Source organism: Myiozetetes cayanensis, unplaced genomic scaffold (assembly GCF_022539395.1).
Source record: "Myiozetetes cayanensis isolate MyiCay16 unplaced genomic scaffold, myiCay2020 scf5-8, whole genome shotgun sequence".
Taxonomy (NCBI): Eukaryota; Metazoa; Chordata; class Aves; order Passeriformes; family Tyrannidae; genus Myiozetetes; species Myiozetetes cayanensis.
Window position 1 is genome coordinate 29,054,561 of NW_026087742.1, and position 25,274 is coordinate 29,079,834.

At 41.4% G+C, this 25,274-nt stretch overlaps 1 protein-coding gene and 1 long non-coding RNA gene across 2 annotated transcripts in view; one reads left to right on the forward strand and one right to left on the reverse strand.

The window, feature by feature from the left end:
• The window catches only part of LOC126649517 (uncharacterized), a 59,122-nt gene extending 36,738 nt beyond the window's left edge, over positions 1–22,384 (forward strand). The window contains exon 6 of the long non-coding RNA XR_007631062.1: positions 16,885–22,384. This is a non-coding gene — a long non-coding RNA (uncharacterized LOC126649517). The remainder of the gene's footprint in view (positions 1–16,884) is intronic.
• LOC126649512 (ovostatin-like) overlaps positions 11,370–25,274 on the reverse strand; it is a 31,413-nt gene continuing 17,508 nt past the window's right edge. Inside the window, exons 21-35 of the mRNA XM_050333720.1 lie at positions 25,007–25,128; positions 24,382–24,433; positions 23,973–24,056; positions 22,824–23,000; positions 22,259–22,340; positions 21,254–21,410; positions 20,723–20,797; positions 19,572–19,737; positions 18,725–18,945; positions 17,428–17,643; positions 17,162–17,286; positions 16,876–16,966; positions 15,921–15,992; positions 12,629–12,731; positions 11,370–11,739 (exon numbers count right to left, since the gene is read on the reverse strand). Coding sequence (XP_050189677.1) covers positions 11,687–11,739; positions 12,629–12,731; positions 15,921–15,992; positions 16,876–16,966; positions 17,162–17,286; positions 17,428–17,643; positions 18,725–18,945; positions 19,572–19,737; positions 20,723–20,797; positions 21,254–21,410; positions 22,259–22,340; positions 22,824–23,000; positions 23,973–24,056; positions 24,382–24,433; positions 25,007–25,128 — 1,796 coding nt within the window. The 3' untranslated portion in view covers positions 11,370–11,686. The remainder of the gene's footprint in view (positions 11,740–12,628; positions 12,732–15,920; positions 15,993–16,875; positions 16,967–17,161; positions 17,287–17,427; positions 17,644–18,724; positions 18,946–19,571; positions 19,738–20,722; positions 20,798–21,253; positions 21,411–22,258; positions 22,341–22,823; positions 23,001–23,972; positions 24,057–24,381; positions 24,434–25,006; positions 25,129–25,274) is intronic.

Sequence of the window (25,274 nt, forward strand, 5' to 3'; positions counted from 1 at the left end):
GAGTAAAGGAGTTAGCCCTTCAGCTCCTCCCTGTCTCCTTCCTTTGATGTTAATGCCTTTATAACTGCAGAAAGGGGTGGAGATCACAGTCTATCCAACCACTTGCAAGAACCTCCCCTAACTCTATTGCAACCTAAAGCAACTCACTGTCTTCAGACTGTAATACTTCACTGCAGTTCTCTGAATGTCTGCACAAAATGTCTTTAGTAGTCTTGTTTTCAAGGGGAAGGGCTTTGGTTTTTATGCGGAGACTTGTCACAGTACAGAAAAGCACAAAGTGAACTAAACCAGAGTAAATCCATAAAACCAGATAAGCATTTGAAGGTTTTCCATGTTGTTGTTGGAATTTATCATCTGGATTGACAGTCTGGGTGAAGTAGGCTAATTTTCTATACTTTGACACCAGATTCCGGTTAAAATAATATATTGCCCTCCCTTTTAACTTGCTTCATAGATATTTTGAGTACTGATGAAATGGAATAATAGAGAAGTCAGAAACAGAAAGAGATACAAAAGGTCTTAATTACTTCTGCCTTAGCCTTTGAGCACTCGGCAATGTTGTTGAAGTTTAATCCATTTCAGCTTGAAATTAGCCAGCTGATGGGTCCATGTGAATTTGTTAGTTCCTTGGATTTCTAATTTTCACACCTTTGTAGAAGCTAATTGGAATTTTTTATTAGGGAGAAAACAGTCTGCTTTCATCCATCAAGACCTTCTCTTAGGATAAAGAAAGATGCCTTCTTCTTTTGTTCTCTTGTGCTGTGATGACAAAACAAAGCACTTGTAGGCTGCTCCCCACAAGAAAAACAATGCTGGAAAGCAGTTGCTTGATAACTGTAATTATTTTTTTACATTAATATTGGTTCTGGGTCTGTCTGGGATGAAGTTAGGAAGTCAGATTTCTCCACATTAGCCTGCTGTATTTTGTTTTTGAGGCCAGAATGGTGTTTATAACTCACCAGTGTTTTGGCTACTACTGAAGAGTATTTGCAGAGCATCAAGTCTTTCTATCTCCCCCACCTCCCAGTCAAATGCTAGTATGCTTGGGGTGGGCAAGAGACTGGGAAGGGCCACAGGCAGGAGAGATGACCCAAACTGACTGGAAGTATACCCTATACCATATAACATCGTGCTTAACAGTAACAGGTGGAGGAAAGTGGGAAGAGGGAAAACATTTGTGTTAACAGCATTTGTCTTCCAAAGCAATCACTATATGCACTGAGGCCCTACTTCTCAGTAAGTGGCTGGACATCTGCCTGCCAATTGGAAATACTGAATAAATCCCTCTTATAACTTCATTTTCTTGTGCATCTTTTGCTTTCCTTATTAAACTGTTGTTATCTCAATCCATTGGTCTCTTTGACTTCCATGCTGGAAAGGAAGGGTGAGTAAAAGACAGGGTGGCTGCTTGGCTGCTGGCTGGGGTCAGTACACCACTGTATGTTATCAAAATAGCTAAATTTTGTAGACCTGGGGGCAGAGAGATATGGCTTCAAAGGCAGAGTACCTGTATGGGAACATGATTTTCTCTAATATCCTGGTATGTTGTATGACTACCTCTTCTAGTTTCTGGTTAGTGTGTAATGCAGAGAATTGGGCATCACTGAAACTTTCTTCAGTAGAAACATAGGGCACAGGGCAACTATGAAATGTTTTTTCACTTACACCTTCAAAATTTTCACAGACGAATCAAACCGTATGAAACTGGAACAGGCAGAAGCAATAGGTGGTTCTCCAGAGGTCTCTCTGTGGCATTCTGTGGCTGCTCAGAACACAGACAACCAGTCCGATGTTCTGTTTTGAAAGCCCACCTCTTTGCCATTTCTGTTGAAGAGGATCTCTACAGATTCTACAGTTAAGGAGCTTCACTTAGGATCAGGCTTTGTTTTCTCTGCAATGGGATACCCAAACCAGGAGCTGTTGAGAAATTCACTCACAAAGGCTTGAACTTGAGCTGACATTGTGAAAAAAGGATATGATCATCATTGCATGTTCTTGCTTTTCGTGGCTTTCTTAGGTAGTTACGAATTTATTGTAACATAATAAAGCATTCATTCCAAACAAGTCAATTTGAAGTCACCACAGTCCCCATCCTTATGCTGAGAGAAGCTTTCTAAGGTTACTTTTGAAAGTTTAATCTAAAGGTCAAGTGGACTAGGTGAAATTCTAAGGTTGTAGAGATAGAGGAGGGTAGTTGTGTATAACTTACTGTTACAAGGAGCAAAAGTTTTGCACCAAATATAGAGTGGACTGTGGCTTTGGTCAGAAAGTTCACCCTCATATTTCCAAGAACTGGCACTAGTCACAGTTTCTTCTGTGCACACATGCCTTCTGAACAGTAACTAAATGAAGGACAAAAAAGACCAGTGCATCCTATATCTGGATAATTCACTGCACTAGTTTAAGCCCTCCACTAACCATAATGAAGAAGGTGCATCTGGTAATGAAATAAAAAAACAAGAAATGCAATTATCTGTAATAGAGAAGTTATTCCATTACTATGATTGCAATCAAAAACCCTGGGTGAGAAAAAGCCACTGTACCTTATCACAGCAAAGGAAACTAGAAGTCATCTCATCTTCTTGTCTATAACATATAATAATTTGTCTTTCACAGGAAAAATCAACAACATACCACTTGATGCAACAAAAAAGATTGTTTTCAGGGCAAATATTTACAAAACAACGGACATTTGGATTTTATGATTTTTTAATCATTATTATTTTGCTGACTGCATCTCATTGTTATTCAAATTCAAATACATTTGTTTTAACTTAACTCTAGATGTGCAGCTCAAAAGACTGTATTTCATAGAATCACAGAAGGGTTTGGGTTGGAAGGGACCTTGAAGATCATTTAGTTCTAACTTCCAGGCCACGGGCAGGAACACCTTCCACTAGACCTGGTTGCTCAGAGCCCCATCCAGCCTTGCCTTGGCCCTACCTTTCCATGGTAGGGCACCCACAACTTCTCTGGGTAACCTATTCCAGTGCATCTCCACCTTCATAGGGAAAAATTTCTTCCTATTATCTAGTCCAAACCTGCCTTCCTTCAGCTTGGACCCATTCCCTGTTGTCCTACCACTGCAATTCCCTTGTAAATAGTCTCTCATCATCTTTCTTGTAGTCAGGTACTGGAAGGCATTCTTTTTGGGGTTCGTTTTCTTCCTCATAGAAGAATTAATTCAGATGGCTGGCACCTAAGTTAACCTAAACCTCCTAACCACATACACCCCCTCCCAGAAGACGTGTAAGATTCTCTCCTCATTCCTCTATCACTGACGTTTCTTAGAGATAAGTCTCAAGGCTGATGTGTTTGCAATACTACGATTCCTTTCCAGAAGATTTTTAGAAGAACTTGCTGAAGGAACTGTGAAGTAACCTTGGATTATGCAAAATGGATTATCTTGCATTCTTGACTCAAAATGAGTTGTTTGCCAGCCTAACTTTGAGTATCACCAAAGCCATAACTTCAGGTACCTCTGTTTAGTAATAGCACATACAGAGATACCTGTGTGTTTGTAGATGGAGAGCAATGAGAGAGAGCCTTGGCAATAGCAGAATAAGCTGATTGATTAAGCTACCTTTGTTAAGAAATGACCCAATAGCTGAGTATAGATAGCATTCTGCCACTGAAACAGCCCTGCTGCAGGCATAGTTAGGCTGTAAAAATTGTGCCTTTATGGTTGTGGTTTGGTTTATTTGGGACAGTAAGTATGTTCTACCAGTAAAAGCTTATCTTTCAAATAAAATCTGTCCTGTTGTGAAAGACTATAGTAACACTACTCAACTGCAATTTCTTTTTTTTTTTTTCATAGAGAACTGGTCACAGTGATTTCTGTCTCTAGGAATTACCTGACCTCAAATTTTGCTCACAATCACTGAAAAAAGCTCTACTTCTTTCCTGTGGGAATCATAAAATGGCATTGGGAAAATTCCAGTACTGTCTAGAAACTCCATGTTTTTTCCTATTTTTTCAGTATTTGTGCTCATATTTCTTTTCATTCTGGTACTCCTTCTCACTCCTGCATTTCACTGTCACCAAAGCATCATCTGTGCTTGATGGCAGCAGTGGAGGGGTGGTAATTTTGTGAGTTTGCACAGCCTGGCAGAGCAGCTTTGAACCGGCCAGCTGAGCATTGCAGTGGGTAGTGGCATGACCTCTGGCAAAGCCCATATGAGAAGTTTCGTGATTGCCCTCCTGCCAGCACCCCAGCTGGCAGTCTAAAGCCAATTTGGATGTGTCTGCAAGACTGTGGCCGTATATTTGTGGTGTAGACACTGTCACCTTTCTTGTGAATGGGTTAATTGCTGCATTCAGAAGAGGATCAACACAAAGAAACGCGGTCATTAAAGCTACAAAAAGTAGTTGAAAAGCACTGAGGCAATCTGTGAATGTGACTATGACTGCTTCCTATAAAACCTTCTTTAAGTAGATTAGATTGTAACAATATGTTTAGGCATAGTAAAGGTCGAAATGGTTGGTTTGGCCCAGGTGGTTGGGGAACAATGCTGAAACATGGTAACTACAGATAAAGTCCAGCTTAGTCAATAGGGTCTCCAGTCAAGCATGCAAGATTTCTTTCATTGTTCTAAGATATGTGAACCTTGGCAAAGTCCTCTAGCAGCTCTGCAAGCTAAAAGGATGGTGAGGTCATTAAAGAAAAAAAGTATATCCCTAACAGAGTAGTCACAGTTTATAATGATTTTGATGAGTGATGAATTTTTTTTTCAATGAAATGTGGTGTTGGGGAGAACTGTAGTTTATTTCAGTGGTCCGTGGTGTTTTCAGTCCTGGAGAAGGCAATCATATAAAAGGTCAACCAGTTGCAAGGATTCTGTTATGCCAGTGACTCTGGTGAGTGTGGATGGGTCATCCATTACCTGTTTTCTAAACTGAGACCTTTATCCACATATGTGTAGAAGCTGAGGTCTGAGCAAGAATAACTGTGTGAACTAAACTATTAAGACTGTCTTTGCTGTGCAGTTTTGGTGACATATGTGCCAGGCAAAGGCGAGTGAAGCTGGAATTTGACTACTGTTGCTGCACTTGCATAAGCCTAAGAATGGATACTGTTATGCTAATGAAATTATCTTTCCTAGTTATACGCAGGTTACCTGGCAGTTTTCAGGCTAAGGTACAAATGCAGTGCTCTAGTTAGGCTATTAAAACAGTCTGCACTTCTTTTGGGAGAGCTTGGCAGTTTTACTGTCCTTGCATGGACAGGAACAAGGGTTATTCAGCCCTCCTTTCTTTGTGGTCTTGATAGGCAGCAGCAAGAGTTCCATTCAAATGTGAAGAGGTCACTAATAAAATATCTGAATAAGGTCTCCAAAAATTTCTGGTATTTAGTAAGTTCATTCTTCATACTTGTAAATATAAATCAGGTTTTTATTAAAGGGGAAAAGAAAATACTTAACAATGAGTTAACACTGGGGAACATTTGACATGTAATTTAAAAAATATAATAACTATTTAAGCCCTCTCTTCTAGTGGGACAACTACTCTGACTGTGGTTTTTTCTCCCATGCTAGCAATCAACTCACGTCTGGTGCTGAGAAAGCATTTTGTGTACCAAAAGCTGACACAAGCTGTACATGAGCCAGCAGTGTGCCCAGGTGGTCAAGAAGGCCAGTGGCATCCTAGCCTGGATCAGGAACAGTGTGGTCAGCGGGACCAGGGAAGTGATTCTGCCCCTGTACTCAGCCTTGGTGAGGCCACCCCTGGAGTGCTCTGTCCAGTTCTGGGCCCCTCAGTTCAGGAAGGACATTGAGGTGCTGGAGCAGGTCCAGAGAAGAGCAGCAAGGCTGGTGAAGGGACTCGAGCACAAGTCCTGTGAGGAGAGGCTGAGGGAGCTGGAGTTTTTTAGGCTGGAGAAGAAGAGGCTCAGGGGAGACCTCATCACTCTCTACAACCTGAAAGGAGGTTGTAGCCAGGTGGGGGTTGGTCTCTTCTCCCAGGTAACCAGCAGTAGGACAAGAGGACATGGTCTTAAGCTCTGCCAGGGGAGGTTTAGGTTGGATATTAGGAAGAAATCCTTTACACAGAGAGTAATCAGACATTGGAATGGGCTGCCCAGGGAGGTGGTGGATTCTCCATCCCTGGAGGTTTTTAAGGTGAGGCTGGATGTGGCACTGAGTGCCATGGTCTAGTAACCATGGCAGTATTGGATCAAGGGTTGGACTTGATGATCTCAGAGGTCCTTTCCAACCTGTCTGATTCTATGATGTTGCCATGTATTTACTCTCCTGGCTACCAGGAAGGTACTTGAGACTGGCCATCTCTAGCATGTTGAAGGATGCCCAACTCATTCTCTGACCTTTAGCCTCTAAGCAAACCCCCAAACCTTTGTTTCTATTTCACAGCTGCACACAACTATTTCCTCTTCAGACCTGTAGTGTCTGCTTTCTGTAGGAAGAAGCATTTGCTTCAATTTTGGTAACAACTTGTGACAGTCACATGTAAAAAGAAGTAGCTCTCTGAGGATTTCATATTGCAATGGTTTTTCTCTGCTATATGGAAAGCCTGTTTTTTAATTTCATTCTGCAGAAATGCCGCATAAATGCATTGTAACTACAGATTTATAGGTGTTTAAAGCACCATAAGTCACTCTTATTTTCCTCTCCTTCCCTCCAGTAGTTTCCAGTGCAGTAGCTGGTTGCCCTTCTTCTCTGGAGTGATTTGAGAGGGGTCATACAGGAGTTCCACTTCCCCTTGGAATTTCAGCCACCAGACTACAGATCCCACAAGAGCTTTACTGATGTAACTGTAAGGACCTGTAAGGTCCTTTCATGGAGTTGAAGCCTCTGATAACACAGCAGATCCGAAGCAATTGTCTGCAGTGCTGGTCAGTCTGTGATAAGGCAACTATTGAGCAGCAATGTCTTTATACACTTCTTCTGATGAGGTTACATGAGTGCAGCTTTGGGGGCCAAACAAAATTTCTTGCATATAGTTTTTGGGGAAATGCTGTATGCCTAATCCAACTGCCCTGAGAGAGGAAGTGTGGATCTCACTTCAAGCTTGTAAAATGATGTTTACAGAACCAAGAGTTCATAGGAGATGAATCCGAGAAATGAGCAGGTGCTAACTTTTCTTGTTTCTTTCAAGTCTGTCTTCAATGTAGACATGCTATTGCTAGGGCTCTATTGTGAAAAAAGAGTATGGACTAAAGAGGTTCTTGCAACTGTTTGATAATACCAAATGTTCGATGCTTAGTCTCTTTATGAATACTTTGATCTTTTTGCCATTGACCAACATCTAGCTTCTAAATCCATTTTTTGAGGTTGCAAAGGCTTTTTCTTTCCACTATGACATACCAGAAATTGAACTTGTTCCAGACACATTATGGAAGGCATACAAATGCTATTCAGAGCCTGCAGCTTTCTCTCCCTTTATCTGTTATTATTATCTACTTGGCAGCACAACAATACTCTTGTGTTACCCAATATATTAATTGTGCTACTTTAAGGATGCCCCCCAGGGAGAGCCTGTTTGTGCCTTCAACCCCTGACCTTAAGCCTGAAACTTTCTTTTTTTTTTTTTTTTTTTTTATTTATTCCCCTCACATAAAGGCTATTTCTGCTTTGTCTCCAGTAAAATATATATTCTGCAGCTATATATTGGACTACTGAGCACTGTACAGAACAGACTGGAGGATGTGTCTGTGATGAAGACCTGTCATTCTTTATTATCTTTTATTACCTTTCTAAACAGTAAAGTTTTCCAAGTTGTTGCAGGTTAAGCAAGATGGCCTCAGACAAACAGGGAGCCAGAGAAAGTCCTCATTGCATAGTTTTCCCTTTTGAAGAACTTTTTTTTTTTTAAGACTACCAACTCACATACAAGCAATCCTAGGCAAAACTGTCTGCTGGATAGCACTGTGTGGAAATGAGGGAATGACTGGAGTGTCACATCCATGTCTAATGTCACACACAGTTGCTAGTTCAAGGGTAGCACAAGTGCTCTGCTATTACACAGTGGCAGAGTCCTGGCTGTTCACACCTGGTTGCTCACACCCCAGCAAAGCCTTCACAGTCTACTCTGCCACACTCCCATGGACTGCAGCAGATGGGTCCCATAGGAACTGATGAAAGAACTGGAGCAGATGGATGACCTTTTTGCACACGGAAAATTAAAGGGAAGATTGATTCACAGTAGTTTTAGGGTTCTCGAGTACCTCTCTAACTATAGCAGAGTAAGAAAACTTGATGCAGGTGACCTTTTAAGATGGAGCATGTCACCTGGGGACAAAACTTGATGGCGCATTTGGCTATGACAGCAAAGCCATAAGTCCTACCTGTTCTGCACAGGGGCTCAGCAGATTTTGAATCCTGACAAAACCCAGGGAAATGGAAAGGAAGATTCACGCTGGCTTTGGTAGGATTCAGACTTTGGAAATGTGTGGTAAAGCAACACTGAAACCCATGAGAGGCAGCTCCTTGGAGCTGTGCCAAATAGACAGTTTGTGTGATTTACACTCCTGCTACATCTGTGGCTATACCCCAGGAATGGCTCCGAGTTCAGAATGCTCTAACTTTGTTAAAGGTACAGTGCAGATTAAAAGGTAAAGTCATGGTGAATCTTCTTGTTTTATCTAACAAAAATAAAGTGCAGTAGCATCTAGGCACTGTAGGATTGCATATATGTGCTCCCTTTAAAGCCTCCAGCATGCAAGGGCTATGTCTCAGCATAACACTTCACTGGCTTCTTGGGCATTTTGCTGTTTTCTTGATTCTCTGGCTCCCTTTCGCTCTGGCTTTCAGTAGGTTTTTTTTCATATGATACATACCAAAAGACTGATATTTCTTTAAGCTATTTTGTGAGTCCTCCACTGGCAGCACTGATCAAGAGGTTCCACAAGGTGCTGAAAGTTTCATACTGCTTGCCACTGAGTTGGAGGCATTTCTTGTCTTACCTGGCAATCAGATGTTTCTGCTAAAAGGATCAGACTATCATTCTTTTTAGGCAATTTCAAGGACTTGTTTTAATAGGAAAATATAAGTACACAGCAGACTAGTATCTGTGTTAACTAAAGAACTGAGCGTAAATGTACTGTATTTGGCATTTTTGGAGATGGGAGGCAGCCCTTACAATTTTATGATTGATGCACATGATCCTAAAAACTCAGTATCTGCAATTCCTGTCAGTTGTTATATCTTTTTATCTGACTTGCACTAAGGTTCACATGATGCAACCTTCATAAATAAAAAAAAAAAATCACTAGTTGTGCTGTTAGAATTATAGAGGCAAAAGAAGGCTACAAAATACAGATTTTGCTAGGTACTTCTGGCATTGTTCCAACCACTCCCTCTCAGCCTAGTGTTTTGGAAATTTGTAGCGAAATTTAAATGCTGTGCTCTTGAAAGAATCTGCATTTGGTATCAGTTTCCATCTGACCAGGCTTGCAGTTGGCCATTCATTGGAATGGCATTAAACAAAGGCTTTTGTTTAACAGTAGGCTGAGTTTACACAGCTGAAGAAGGTGAAGTAGCCTGATTGACCTCTCTCGAAGCTCACACAATCTTTTTTGCTGACAGGGATGGGAGAGCAAAGGGGAGTTTGGGGTCAGTGAAAAACAATGTGGCCCTTTAACTTCTTCAGAGTCATAACTTATTTCTCAGCATGTGCCTGTCTGTAGCAAAAGTCACCACAGGTCTCATGCAAACATGAAAACGTTGCTTTCAGTGTGACTTCTTGGGTCAAGGATTGTGTTCAGGGGTTGCTGCTGATGGAAAGTGAAATGCTGGGGATAGAAACTCTAGGTTTTGAGCAGAATTGAAAGAATTGAAAGCTGCTCCCCTCACAACATCCTTTTCTCAAAATATCCTTTTCACAGGATAGAAATTCCACTAGAATTTTCAGGGACAAAAAATTCGCTCCTACCATGTAATTTAAAGATACCCTCCCTTAGTTTAAAATCATTCCCCTTTGTTCTATCACTAGCTGCCCATGCAAAAAGTCACTCCCCCTTTTTTATAAGCCCCCTTTATGTAGTGGAGGGCTGCACTAAACTGTCGCTGGATTATTCTCCATGCTGAACAACCCCAATTCCCTCTGGCCATCTTAGGAAGAAATTCTAAGTTTCTGCTGGGTGGTTCTGGAGGTTTCAGTTGATGTCCCTTCCAAACCAACATTTATGTGCTTCTACAGCTTCCAAACCTCTTTTGCATCTTTCTGGGTTTACATTGAGCCTGTGGATTTCTGTCATGACTGCCCCTTATCACAAAAGTTCCTGCACTGCCCAGTGAGGTAGGATTCGTTTCACCTGAGACGTCTCTGGACAAGCCTGACAACCCTCCTAAACAGTGCTCTCAGGGTGCACAATGGACTGCTCCTCTCCTGCTGTGTCCTGTGCTGTTGTGTGGTCAGTCTCACATCAGGCACATTGCTGTTGAGTAAAGTGTTTGTAGGATACAAAATTTGCTTTGAGCAGACCAGTTTCATGGTAAATAAGTCTCTTCCAAGACTGTAACTTTGTCTTAACACCCCGACTGAAGAAGAAACAGCTCAGTGATGTGATTCAGTTGGTAAATGTCTGCTCAGATTATTATGGATATGTAGCCGGTTTCTGTCTCCTTCCACTTTTGTGATCTGGTGGGCATGAAGGTCATGTCAGGTGACTGCAGGCTGTGAGGGACAGTAGCCTCAGTGTGTGGCTGTCTGCTGTACCTGTTCATTAAACGAAGAAAGCATAATAGGAAATTTCTTGTACTTTGTCCCTCCATCGCAAGCTTCTTGTGGCTCTGTTTTTCAGCCCCTCCACACCATTTCCTTTTTCTCCCTGCAAGGACTCCATTGGATCCACCATTCCTCTCTAGCCTCTTTTTAAAGAGTTTTTGCATTACAGCTCTCTCATTTCTCCCACCATTAGGTTTTGGGTAGAAAGCTTCCATCACATTGGCCAGGGCCCCCCATCGTGCCTATGCCACAAGATGTCACTGATATCAGGATGTCACTGATTGACCTGTCCAAGGTATGAATGTTTTAGCTTCTGAAATACCTTGCATCACTTATTTCTAGATGGGACAAGGAGTGGAGACTGGAACAAACAGCATTGCCAAACAGAATATTTTATTACAGAGAGCAGTAAAATATGAGATGGTAATCTGAAGAAAACATTTCTTTCTAAATAGAGACAAAAACTGCATAAAGGTTGTTGTCCTTTGACTAGAATTCTGACATCTGTAAATTATTCAATTCAATTGCTGGAAAAGGTGAAGATCAAAGTAATTTCTTGAGGATTTTTTCTTTTGGATAATGTAAAGACCAAAACAAAATCTACAGAAGCAGCAACAGCTGATTATTCTCTGAGATTGGGATTTCTTAAGAGGAACCTATGGCTAAGACCACACATTTCAGGTGTTTACCTTTACATAAAGCTCCCACTGCAATATATCATGAGTTTCAAAGAATATGGATGGTCAGGGTTAACAATTGCACAGTATCTCCTTTGTTAGGAAAAACATTTTATCTGCAGTTTCTAATCCACACTGACCCCAAGTTCTTTTTCAAGTGTGGGCCAGAATGGGTCATTCTGATCTACTGCAATATAGGATTTGCTTATTCCTTATTATTCTACTGCTTTTCATTGCACTCCCAGAAGCAACGAAATATCCAGTTCTTCCTCTATAAATGCTTGCCTGATACTTTCTGAATCATTATGTCTTCTGGCACATATCCGATTTCAGTTGGAAGGCAGGGAGCAGGGTGTGTTGTATTCTGAAAGGGCATATTCATCTGGAAAGAAGAAAGGAAGAAGACATTTGCATGAGAGTGAGAAATCATTCTAACCCTACTCTATGTGCACCTGTGATTAACACATTATGAACCAGAAAACATGATAAATTTTGTGGTAGAGTCTTCCAGTTGCCAAGGCACCCAGTTGCAGGAGTGCATAGAGAGACCAGTGCCCTCCTCTGACCATGTTTGTCAGGGCACATCATTGCTGTGACCATGCCAGATGTGGATCAGGTGGCAGAAAATGCACTCCAGGGTCAATTCTCTGGCTGCTGCTCCTGCTAATCTGCTAAGATGCAGTACTCAAAGGTTGTTCAAAGCTTGAGAAAAGCCTGGGGGAACCCGAGCCACAGCTTTGATAACGTAAATTCTGCAACTGGGTAATGTCTAACGCAACCATACTTCCTTGAGATCAGTTCAAGAAAGGTGATCAGGTACTTAATTTTCTATTTTTAGTTACTAAAACTCCTTTTTTAGTTCAGGGGCACTGTCATTCCTACTTAAGCATTTAAATTCCACTAAGGAAGATCTTTTTGATTGCAGCCTGCTATGGCAATGTTAAGCAAAAAAAAATTAGATAATCCAGATCAGAGAAGGCAGCAACACTGCTGATTTTTAGTTATTGATTTTAAGCATCGGATTCAAACTGTGCAACCACACTTCTTTTTGTTTATGGTTTGTAAGAAAGCAACTCCTGATGTATCACTTTCTAATCTGCTTTATGTTGAAAGGAAGCAAGAAATGAAAACACAGGAGGGGGAAATTGTCTATGCTCTGCAAACCCTTTGCAGTTTAGCAATCAAAAAGCAGCAGAATTGCTACGTGGGTCTCCATTTGTCTCTCCTTTGGTTTCAAAGGCCTTTTACTGACACCTACTCAGGTCACCTACCTGTTTCATAGTAATCATACATATGTACAGGCACTGGTTTGATAGCTGAGACAGGCAGGCTTTGCTCCACACTGAAGGAGAAGTTGATTTCCTTCTGGGAAACCTGGAAATGGCAAGACAAGAAAATGCATCAAAACTTGTCTTTTCACAACTATCCCTGAGGCTGAGGTTGGATAGATGCATTTCTCTATCAGACTGTGTGACAAAATGCGTCATTCTGTAGTTCTCTCCAGTTTGTAAACATGATGTCAAATCAGGTAATTGTTTAAAAGCTGTTACTAAATATGTTTTGTTGCTGCTAAAATTGTGTGCTCTTTTCTTTCTTTCTTTTCATATTTCCATTGAAAAGTATCTCAACCATTCCCTGTACCTGTGTCTTTCATCACATCAGCATTCATCCTGTAATTGAAAGTTCCTGTTTGTTTATTCCTTGCCTTTCCCAGCTAAAATCACATTCAGTACCCCTAAGAGTCTTCTCTGTACCTTTTTTCTCTCTTTAATAACTTTGAACTCAATAGCTCCATTCTCCCGGTAGTTCTGTTCCTCATTCCACACTCTTACAGCCAAATGTCCCAAACTTTCCTCCTTGTTCCTCTTTCTCTGCTTCTCAAGCTTTCTCTTGCACTGCCTGGGATGGTGACACTTCTCTTCTCTATTTGTCTGTGATTTTATCTTGCTGACCTTTTCAAAGGAATGGAGCAATGGACAGGGATTCTGGATAATTTTCTCCATCACTGGTGCCCTTCTGGGTAAATTTTTCATATCTCAACATCTCAGCTTCTCTGTGAATACAGAACACTAACTGCAGTCTTCCTTATTAGGTCCTTGGAGACCAACCAATAAAAATTGCCATTTGAGAGGTCTATATGATTATTATTTCTTTTTGCTTCACCTCTCTTTCCCTTCTTGTATTTTAAGATCCCTTCTGATTTGAAGTTTATTTTTCTCTCATTCCCTTTATTAGTGTCATTGATGCAGCAGGACTATTATTTTCTCTACAAGCATTTCTTTACAAGGAGGGCTACAAGCTTTTCAGAAGAGATAGGCTGTGAAGGACAGGCAGGCACATTGCCCTCAATATTAAGGAATGGATGTTCTGTGAAGAGCTGCCTCTGAGGAAACAGCCACAAACAGGTTGAGAGCTTGTGGATAAAAATCAAGGATGAGACCAACAAAGGACACTTGGCTGTTGGGGTCTACCACAGGCAACGTGACCAGGAGGAGCCTGTTGACAGGCCAGGAAGCATCATGCTCACAAGCTCTCATGCCAGTGGGGGATTTCTGCTGCAGGGACATCTGCTGGGAAAGCAACACAGCTGGCTGTAGGCAATCCAGGAGACTCCTGGAGTACATTGAGGAAAAATTCTGAGCCAAGTATTGGACAAAACAACAAGAGGAGAGGCATTACTGGGTCTGGTGCTCCCCTGTGCAGATGAGCTCATTAGGGAGGTTAAGCAGGGAGAAAGCCTGGGCTGTGACAGATCTCAGGGTGAGTTTATTATCTCAAGGAACATGGGCCTGGTGAGGAGCAAAGCCCAGATCCTGAGCTTTGAGAAAGCAAATTTCCAGCTCATTAAGAGGTCAGTGAATGAGGTCCCCTGGAAACTGTTCTTTGGGATAGAGTTTTAGACCGGTACTGGCAACTCTTTAAGGCCACTTTTTATAGAGTCCACATGTAAGAAATCAGACAAGGCAGAGCTGGACTTTGGCATGGCTGAGCAAGGATGTGCTCTTGACACCAAGGAGTAAGAAGGAAATGCACAGACAGTGGAAGTATCCTTGTCTTCAAATTGGAGAGACGTGGATTTGAAGGGTAGACTGTTTGGTGGATAAGGAATTGGCTGGATGGACACAGAGAGAGGGTTGTGGTCAATGGCTCTGTGTCCTGATGGAGGTTGGTGATGAGTGGTGTCCCTCAGGGCTCTGTCTTGGGACCGCTGCTTTTGAATATCTTCAATCAGTGGCACAGACAGTGAGACTGAGTGCACCCTCAGGAAGTTCACAGATGACACAACAGAAGGGCAAGACATACAGAGGGACCAGGATGAACCTGAAAAGTGGACCCATGAGAATCTCATGAAGTTCAACAGTTCCAAGTGCAAGGTGCTGCACCTGGGTTGGGGCAGTCCCAGACATGAGCACAGACCAGGAGAAGAACTCATTGACAGGAGCTCTGTGGAGAAAAACGTAGGGGATTTGGTGGACAAAAAGCTGGAAATGAGCCAATACTGTGTGCTCACAGCCCAGAAAGCCAAATGTATCCTGGGCTGCATCACAAGAGGATTGGCCAGCAGGTCAAGGGAGGTGATTCTCCCTCTCTAATCTGCTCTTGTGAGACCCCACCTGGAGTACCGTATGCAGCTCTGAGGTCATCAGTACAGGAAGGACATGGACCTTTTAAAGCATGTAGAGAGGAGGGCCATGAAGACTATAAGAGGCCTGGAGCACCCTTTAGGCTGAGAGAGTTGGGATTGTTCAGATGAGAAAGCTCCAGGAAGACCTCATTGCGGCCTTTCAGTACTTAAAGGGAGCCTATAAAAAAGAGACAGAGTGACTTTTTGCATGGGCAATTAGTTATTTGGGGGAGTGGTTTCAAACTAAAAGATGGTAGATTTAGATGTTAGGAAGAAATTCTTAACTGTAAGGATGGTGAGATACTGGAACAGGCTGCCCAGAGAAGTTGTGGATGTCCCATCCCTGGAAGTGTTCAAGGCCAGGCTGGCTGGTGCCATGAGCAACCTGATCTAGATCTTTAAGGCCCCTTCCAACCCAAGCCTTTCTATGATTCTATGATTCTTTTCATATAGAAACCTCCCTAAAAGGGAGGGAGATGATACTAACTCCCTGTGAAACACTCCCAGATGAGCTGATGAGAAGCATCACATAAGAAGCTGAGGAATATTATGTAGACAATATGGGAATATTATGTAGGCAATATGAGGAACATTAGGTAGACAATATGTATGCAATATGGAATGCAACTTTGCTACATTTGTGAAATGCTATTCCATCATACAACATGCTCACAGAAAGGTAATAAACGCATATCTCTTCACTGTAGACTACAATACTGAGTATGTATATATGTATATATATATGTGTGTGTATATATATATATGGAGACACTACTCTCTCTCTATATATATATGTATATGATATTGGACTGAGTGAAGTACCTTTACATCTTTAAGGCAAGTGTATTGTTAATCTACTATTAATAAGATTTTTTCTTCTGTGAGTCTGTTTTAAACTTCCAGTTTAATAAAACTGAAAGGAAACCTCCCAAACTTACCTTCTGAAGATAGAAGAGTATGTGATTGTTCTTGATGTCTACACGATCCACAACAGAATTCTCATCCTGAAGCTTTAAATAAGGCAAAAGATAGCAATGTTAATGCAGAGGTTTGCCAAGGAGATTTACAGATACCATAAAAAATGCATTTAAAGTGGCTGCCGCGCTCCTTTTATGCCACCCCGCCATCTAGTTGCCAAAAAAAGAAATGCAAGTTGTGTTCATAACCTGATGTGTGCAAGCCAGTCACAGTTTTACTAGTCAACTTGATGCCTATGACTTTTATCATTAACTTAAGAATGCTTTCATTTCAACAAAAATTTACAATTAATTTCTGCAGCCCAAGCTGACTCAATAAAAAATATCACAGGATGTTTAGGGGAAGAACCAGAAGTATCAAAGGGAGGGATAAAGTCCATTTGGAATGAAAAAGAGTGGAAAATGAGATAAGAGGCCAGTTGCACCTGGGCACCACAGTCTCTGCTGCCTTCTTATTAGTCTCTGTTCCTGACTATTTTCCTGGGTGAAGGGTTCTCTATTCTATGTGGATGTATGTGTAGGCAGTGCCTGTCACTGAAGAAGGGACCAATGACAGATAACAGAAACTGTGTGTTTGGGGTGCCAGAGACCCCAGAGTTCAGGCTTCTTGTATGTGTGTGCATGCCTACCTATTGGGAATACACACTGAACATTGCTGTTGGTTGGATATGGATGAGGATATGAAGCTGCAGCAGTCTCACCTCTCTTGGGCTACTGGATTTGGCAACTCCTAACAGATTTGTCTCCAACAGATGAACAGCTACAAGTCTTAGACATAGAGTGTACAATGTGACAGAAGGTTATGTCCAGGGACATTACAGTATTCCCATGGGGCTCCAATTTGCTAATCAGAGACTATTTTTATCAACTTCCTAGGTTTTCCGGGTTTATAATTTACATTGGTCTTATTTTTTACCTTTTTCAGGGAAGATTCTACAGGAACAAAACCTGAGAGCATCTTCACATCAATAATAGCCATATTGGAGACTTTACGCTTTCCTGTGTAACTAAAATGAGAAAAGTTCTGTTAGTCTGGTCTGCAAACAGAAAGGAAATCAATGAATGACATTTTCAGTTTCCAATAATCCCGATTTTCTTCCTATAGCTGCACAGTAGCAGTTAACTGCCCATATTTAAATCCTTTCTTGCATGATTTACAAAACTGTGAATGCCAAGAGGATAGATGAATGAAAGGAAGTTACCTGGCAAAGAGGACAAGGTCAAACTTGGGTGGATAGTTGCTTGTGCAAGATACATTTGCTGTCCTTATGGAGAGAGAAAATCCTGCAACTTTATTTGGCAAATGGATGTTGTATCTCAGGGTTGTCTAAAAGAGATGGAAAGTGTGAGATGGTCACAGACTTAAAAGGGTTTTGTGTCTTTGGCATGACATATGCAGAGGAAACAATTATGGAGAACCCCCTGCTTATATCTCAGAGAGGTGGTGCTGAGTTTCCAGCTTGCTTACCTGCAGATAAACACAGCCAGTGCCATTCACTTCCACACTGTAATTCCCTGGAATAGTGGTCAAGGAAGCCTGCTGCAGTAAGAAGCGGTTCTTGTCATTCACCTGGAAAATCCTACTGGAGGACTCCATGGAGTGGACTTTGACTGTGTTAAGATTTGTTTTTGAGAAGGTGAGGTATCCGTACTGGGCTAAAGCTTGGAGAGCAACAACAGTGTCCTGAAAAGAGAACAATCCCTAATTAGATAACTAAATGTAAGATGAGATTAGCGCAGCTCCTATTTCCTTGATACTTTGTCAGTGCTCATAAGTGGAGAGGGGCTTGGCAAAGAGCTCAGGAGACAAGATACAAGTTTCTTGTAGAACTTGTACTGGTGGACAAAAAGCTAAGCCTAAGCCAGCAGTGTGTCCTGGTAACCAAGGCACATTAGGAAGAGCTTTGCCAGCAGGTCAAGGGAGCCAATCCTGCCTGTCTACTCAGCTTTAGTGAGACACATCTGGAGTGCTGTGTCCAGTTCTCAGCTCCTCAGTAAAGAGAGACATGGAGCTCCTGGAGCAGATCCAAAGAAGGATGACAAAGATGATTAAAGGAATAAAGCATCTCTTCTAAGGAAAGGCTGAAGGAGCTGGGCTTGTTCAGCCTCAAAAAGAGATGAATGAGAGGGGACCTCATCAATGTTTATAAATATCTGAAGGGAAGATTTTGTCAAGAAGATACAACCAGGCTCTTCTCAGTGGTGTCAAGCAATAGGACAAGAGGCAATGGGCAGAAAGTGATGCACAGGAAGTTCCACCTGAACACAAGGAAGAACTTCTTTACTGTGCAGGTGAGTGTGCGCTGGAACAGATTGCCCAGAGAGGTTGTTAAGCCTCCCTTACTGGAGATATTGAAGAACCATCTGGATGCAATCATGTGCAATGTGCTCTAGGATAGTCCTGCTTGAGTAGTGAGGTTGCACCAGATGACCCGCTGTGGTCCCTTCCAATCGGACCGATTCTGTGATTCTGTGGCAACAAATTTCGATTACCCCAGAACACCCAGAATAATGCTGTGTCAACAGTGACTGCTGTCTACTGCTAACTTGGAACCCAGGTAAATTGTCATTGCCTAAAACTAAATTATGTATGAAACTGCCTACAAAGAGCATGATGTGTCCTGGCAAGATAACCTATGCGAGCACCAGTTATCAAGTATTATTCAAATCAATATGCAGTCAAGAAGAATTGTTTTACTACTGAGATTCAGCTTGCAGACTGGACTGCTCCCAGAAGCTTTCTTTTTACCACACCCAGTTGTTACCTGGCTGGAGGAAAAACCACCATATGGGTTCTGTTGTTTGACAAGCCAGTACACAATGCGGGAAATGTAGGACAAGTCTTCTGGAGCAAATTTGGTTCTGTTGAGCAAAGCCAGGAGCACATAGCTGGTAATTTCAACCTCAGCAGAAGGGGCACGGGAAAGGAAGTCAGGGAAATGTTCTGCTGGTGGCTTATTTTCTCTCTGCCAATAAACTGAACCACCTGAAAACAGAAAAGTGGGGTGTGAAAAGAATGGAAAAATTACTTGCTGTTTTACTCATTGCAGTATCATTGCAGGAAATAGATATACAATTCTGTCTCTCTCTCTCTCTTCAGGAAATTTTTTAAGCTATTGGTGTTCCAAATGGGGTAAGTTTTACTTCCAGGATGGAAAAGAAAACAGAAAAGGATGGAAAGGGAATAAATAAAAGGAGGCTGTATAAGTCAGAGACAGACTGAAATGAAGGCAGGGCAGCAAAAGGATGCTAAGGCAGCCACAGACAGAAGCACATAACATAGTCAAGGGAACTGGGCTTGTTCAGCGTGTAGAAGAGGAACCTAATCAGGAAATTAGGTACAGTCTTCCAGTACCTTGGACTGAGACTTGCAGGGGACTCTCTCTCCACCTAAATTATTTTATAATTCTAGGAAGATCAGGCCACAGCTCAAACTTTTGTGAAGCCAAAACACACAGACAGAAAAACTCAGAGGTAAATTCAGTAGCATAGCAGGCATGAAATGGGAAGGGAGAAGCAAACATGAGAAAACTGTGCATCAGAATAGCTTACACCACACAACAGGCTATTCCATCAGCTGTATTGCTTGTACCATGGCCATACTGCCCTTACCATCTCTGACAGCTCTCGTGTCCAGCTTCTCCAGGAAGAACTGGTGTCTTTTCTCTATGCCAGCTAAGCCGTAAGCATAGGCAAAGAGGGCCTGGTTATACAGGTTGTGGACCCCATTGCTAAATGCAGTCTCCAAACAGTTCATGCCGCTCCGAACGACAGGATGCTGATAATGCAAAACACAGTAGGCTTGTCAGGTACTTGGATTTGTGTCTCTGCTTCTCTTTAAATACTTCCATCACGCTTAAGATGCAATCACTGACCTTTCATGCTAGAAATACACGATCCATGGCACATTTAAGGGCCTACAGTGTGTATCAGACCTTTCAGCCTTACAGACTGTCTCTGCAAGAGCTACTTCATCTCAGACATTACCAGCACACTACTTGCCATGTCTTGTCTACGCAGCTTTCCTTAAACATATGGCACCAGGTTTTTCTAAAGATACTGGAAACTAAATTAATGTTGCTGAAGAACTATTTGATTCTGCACAATGTTTTCATCCTGGTCTCAGGTACTTAACTGATATCCCATACTGTAGTAACTGAAAAATGTGCAATAAATCAGCACATCTAGAATATATTTGTCAGCTTGGGAACAGTTCTCCTCTTCCCCATTATAAAAGAACAAAGTCAACATAAAAACAGAAAATGCAGGCAGTATACTATGCAGAACAGAACTTGGATGCCATTCCCCTGTGTCTAGTATTCCAACCAGCAACTCGTCATTTTCTTCCTCTAACAATTCCATAGGGAAATGGAAACACAGCCTGGAGCTAAATGTGCAGAGTGATTTTGTAGGACTGAAGGTTTTGGACTGGGCAAATTCAGAGAAAAATCTAAAGTGGACTCTGGATGGGGTGGGAAAATTCAGTCTGGATTTTGCAATTACTTAGACTACTATTACATAAAACAACTGGATTCCGCAGAGGTTTTTTAAATTAATCCAAAGGCATTGGATACATAACTGATTTGTAACACTCATCAAATACTTATGGCTACTTCAGTTCTGGAAACTACTGTCTACAGGCTGCTACTGTCCTGCAATCATTATTCGCGTTCCACATTGTTAAATAATACAGATGCGAGGACTGTGACTTGTGCACTCTTTGACAAATGCCTGACTGTACCAACACAGCACCAAATACCTACTGCAGTAGAGTGTCCAGCCTCCAGCAATGCTGCCACCACGTAGGCTGTGAGTGAGTATTCAACCTCTTCTCCACCCTGATGAAAAAGAAGCAAAGAATTGGTTAGTACAAATATCCTAGAAAGAAACAACATAATTAATTCACAGCTCATATATCAGTTAGATTTGAGATCAGAAGTAATTTCTGTCTCCCTGTGTGAAGATCAAGCTCACTTAATATAAAGCTAAAATTATTTAATGCATTTTCTTGACTTTTGCATATCACATATCATGTGATAAAGCACATGATAACCTGTAGCTGAGCACATAACACAGTAATGGAAAATAAAACCTGAGACTTATAACTCAGAAAGTTCTAATTGTTTTTACCTCATCATCAATTGCAGACATAAGAATCATGCTCTGCTTGTATATGAGAGACACAAGAGAACAGTACTAGGAAGAGTAAGGGTGTGGTGACAAGCTTGCATCTCAGAAATTGTCCAAATCAATCCTAGCAGCAGGACTGGAAGTTTGGGACTATACTCAGTTACCTTCAAAGCATTGTTGAAATGCGAACCAGCATTTTCAAAGCAGCCATCTGACTTCTGCTTGCTTGCCAGCCAGATCAAAGTTTGAGACTGGACATTGTCATCAATGTAGATGTAGCGTTTGGCCTGTGCAAATGACTTATACACAAAGGCAGTGAGCCTGCAGGTGGTCCAGAAACAGAAAGTAGGTATGGTGTGAACAAGACCAAGAAGACTTACCAGTGCATAGGATGTGCATAGAAAATGACATAAAGTGAACTTCATAATGTTTGAGGTTAAAGAAGCAAGTGTTTTCTAAGTTTTAAATAAATAACATAGATAAAATCCTGATATTAAAAACAGACCTGATATTTCTCCTGAAAAAAACAAGTGCTGAAAGAATTTTTCAGAGCAGGGGTAAAGTATAGACACAGCTCAATGATTGATGTTACTAATTTCTAAGCTTAATTAATAGAATTATGAAACAAACTAGGTCAGAAGTTCAAAGTTCTGTCAGGTTACTCAGTCTTGTCCAATCATGTGAAAGTCTATAGGAATAGAGATACCCACATCTTCTCTGGACATTTGACTCAATGCTGCAGCCTTCTCCTGGGCAAGATTTTTTTCCCTTCTACCCAGTTAGAGTTGTTTTTGTTGCCATTTGAGTAAGGACATACTCTTGACTTTACTCTGTGTACCCCTGGCAAGAGTCTGACTCTGTGTTTTCCACAGTCCCTATCTAGATAGCAGAAAGCTTTTCCTAGGTTTCCCGTTAGCTTTCTCTTCTACATGCTGAACAAACCCAGATCCTTCAGTTTCCCCTTGAACATTATGTACTCCAGCTCCCAGTCATCATACCATCCTTTTGTTGTACTCTTTCCAGTCTATTAATCTCTCCTTTACTAGGGAATTCAAATTAATTGAGCTATATCCATTTAGACTATTAAAAATAAGAATCATTGAATACATTGATTGTTTTTCAAAGCCTAACGATCCACTGTTAGGGAAATAGAAGGTATCATCACTTACCATACATTCCCTTCCCTATCTCGTCTCCCAAAGGAGCTGTAGGATCCATCCCCGTGTTTGTATGACAGCTGTTTTTGGTAACCTGAAAACATAATAAAGAAGACACATTTTCTAATCACAGAAAAAGACTAGCTCTGCTGTTTGCTCAACTGAAGCAGTAAGACTTTTGGATTTAATATCAAGTAATGTATGTCTGGTGAACATAGCCAATCACTGTGAATTCTAGCTGCTTTTACTCCTGGAAGGAGGACACGTTGCTTTGGGGTGCTTTCATTGCCTGCTCCTATACAATAAACTAGTGCAAGAATTCAGAGATCAGTGCTCACTCTGTAGAGCTTAAAAGCTCAGTGCACACAATCACAATATTAGATCACTCAGAATATTCTGAATTAGAAGGGACCCACAAGGGTCACTGAGTCCAGCTCCTGGCCCTGCACAGGACTGCCCCAAGAATCACACCTGATATGCCTGAGTCTCTTGTCCAAACGCTTCTTAAACTCTGTCAGGCTTGATGCTATGTCCACTTCCGTGGGGAAGAAGATGGAAGAATCTGAGAACCTCTCACCTGTGGATAAATACCCAGTACCCCTGACTCTAATCTCTTCGGTCAGCTGCTCAGTCTTATTCAGATAATCCAGGGCATAGATATTGGGTGTGAACAAGGCCATGTTCTGTTCTCCACACCCATAAGGCATATGGAGAAGGTTATCTAAGTTCCTCAAGGCTGTACCCAAAATGTCTCCTGAAGAATGAAAGATATAAGAAGTCAGCTCAGTTCAAACTTGCTTTTATTACATATCATTATACATTGGTTTATATTACTATGAATCCAAGAGTAATGACCAATATAGAGTAAACACAGTAAACAAATACACAGCATAGAAAAAAAGCATTATAATGGCCCTTTTTTTTATTTCTTATCTGAATGCTGGACGCCTGGAAGAAACTGAGAATTTGAGAGAAAAAGAATAAGCATGAATACTGGCTGGCATGGCTTCTGAAAAACAGCTATGAATCCTTAAAAGGGTTAGATTTCCCTGCCCTTTACAACCTGCTTCCTATTTTTCATGTACGTGTGAGAATGCTGTGTGGGTAAGATGCTGATGGGCTACAGAGGTTGTATTGCACAGTATCAGCACATCTCACACAGACATAGGTATGAAAAACAATTGTATTTAGAAAACAATCTGAGTTCAGAGCCTCAGAAAAAATTCATGTAAGAGAACTCCTAAGTCTTAATAATGACTTTCAGATAAGTAGAGTTGATTGGGACCTGAAACTTTTATTTTATGGGAGCTTATTGACTTACAAATGTTTTTCATTATGCAAAATCATAAATTTGAAGTTATGCAGTCAGCAAAGTTCTGAAGCCTTCTTTCCAAGAAATCAAGATAATTTTTTCAAAGGAGTCTGCCTTATGTTACTTTTCAGCTGAATTAGCTGTTTTACTACACAAAACAGGATATGCTAATGCAGTATAATCTGAAATGCAATATAAGTTGAAATAATTGACTATTTTGTCTTCTCTTGACATGAGAGAATTTTGAGCAACTTTTGCCTCTCACTACCATTTTGCAAAGAAGAAAACTTATACTCTGAAATCAAGATTAATTACTTCCTCAACTTTACATTAAGTTTGCCTGTGTATACATGATAGCACTTGGTGCAGCACAGGAAGAGTGTCATTTACTTTTATTCTTAGTGCTGAACTTACCAATGACAGAGAAATAAGCTCTGGCTGATCCCTGCACTAGGTTTCTTGGCAAGCTCAGAGACACTGGTTCAGAAATCTTTATGCCTGATGAGAAAGAGTAACAAAAAGAATTGTTAAAACCATGTTTTTTCCAGAAGTCTTTACTTTCTAAGCATAACTACAGTGACTGTTAGAATCTGCAGTCTTGGTAACAAAAATGCCGCAGAGACCTGCCCAAAGAGTAAAAGGCATTTCTGAAAACCCCGAAGTTTAGCCTAGCACCATGACCCTGAGTACCTCTTTTGTCCATTGCAAGGGTCTCTGGTTTTGTGAGACAAGATCTAAAAGACAGTGAAGTAGTTCCACTGACTCCCTGGAATGAATGAATGAATTAATTAAATAACTGAATGAATGAATGAACTTGCCTTACCTTTTGCACAGACGAGGGAGCTCTGAGTTAACTCCTTTTTAACACCTTCAGGCTGTTTGATTGCAGGGAAGTGGTCAGGAAGAGGAAGGAAAGTATAAAAAATTACCATGAAATCATGACAATTCAGTGGTGTGAATCAGTATGTGACTGTGACTATGCAAACAGTGCACTGCTTGTACCCAGTCCTACCCCATCTCCTCTACACTATCTCTTGGTCCATGTTCTCTCTCTTATTCAACATCCTGTCCAGAGCACCTTCCTTCTTAAAAAGCAGTCTTTTTTGTCTTCCCTCTAATCCCCTTCCTAGTTTGCAAGTCAGAGGCCAAAGGCACTTAAAAGTAATGTATGGAATTTCCTCCCTTCTGGCAACATCTCTACTGACATCCATGGGTTGTCGGGGTATGTGTGCTTGTGTTCCAGAGAAGGAGACAGTGGAAGGAGGACAGTGGATGACACCACTGTGATTTTTCACTCTCATTTTCATAGGGAGAAGCCTACTGGACACAGCCCCATCTGCATCAGATGCCTTGCCTCCTCACACTAGCTGACTGCTTCTAGCCCACAGCCATAGATAGGAATTGCAGTTTCCGAGAGGCAGAAAGCACATGCAGATTTCCTACCATACCTCAACAAGTAGGGTTTGAATCAAGGTGTCCCTGTAAATTGTTTCCTCTTCTGAAGATGTGCTGTTTTCAGTACGTCTGGTATTCAGTTTGGCCTCAGCCGTAATCACGAATTTCACCTCACCTGGAAAGCCACCCACCAGCCCAAGAAAAGGAAGTTATAGTTATCTTCAATGTCTACAGTTACCCCTAGCCTTCACTGCCTTTTCTAGGCTGATGAACTGCTGAGAAATGTACATCTGTCCACTAATGGCAAGGAGAGGTCGCCTG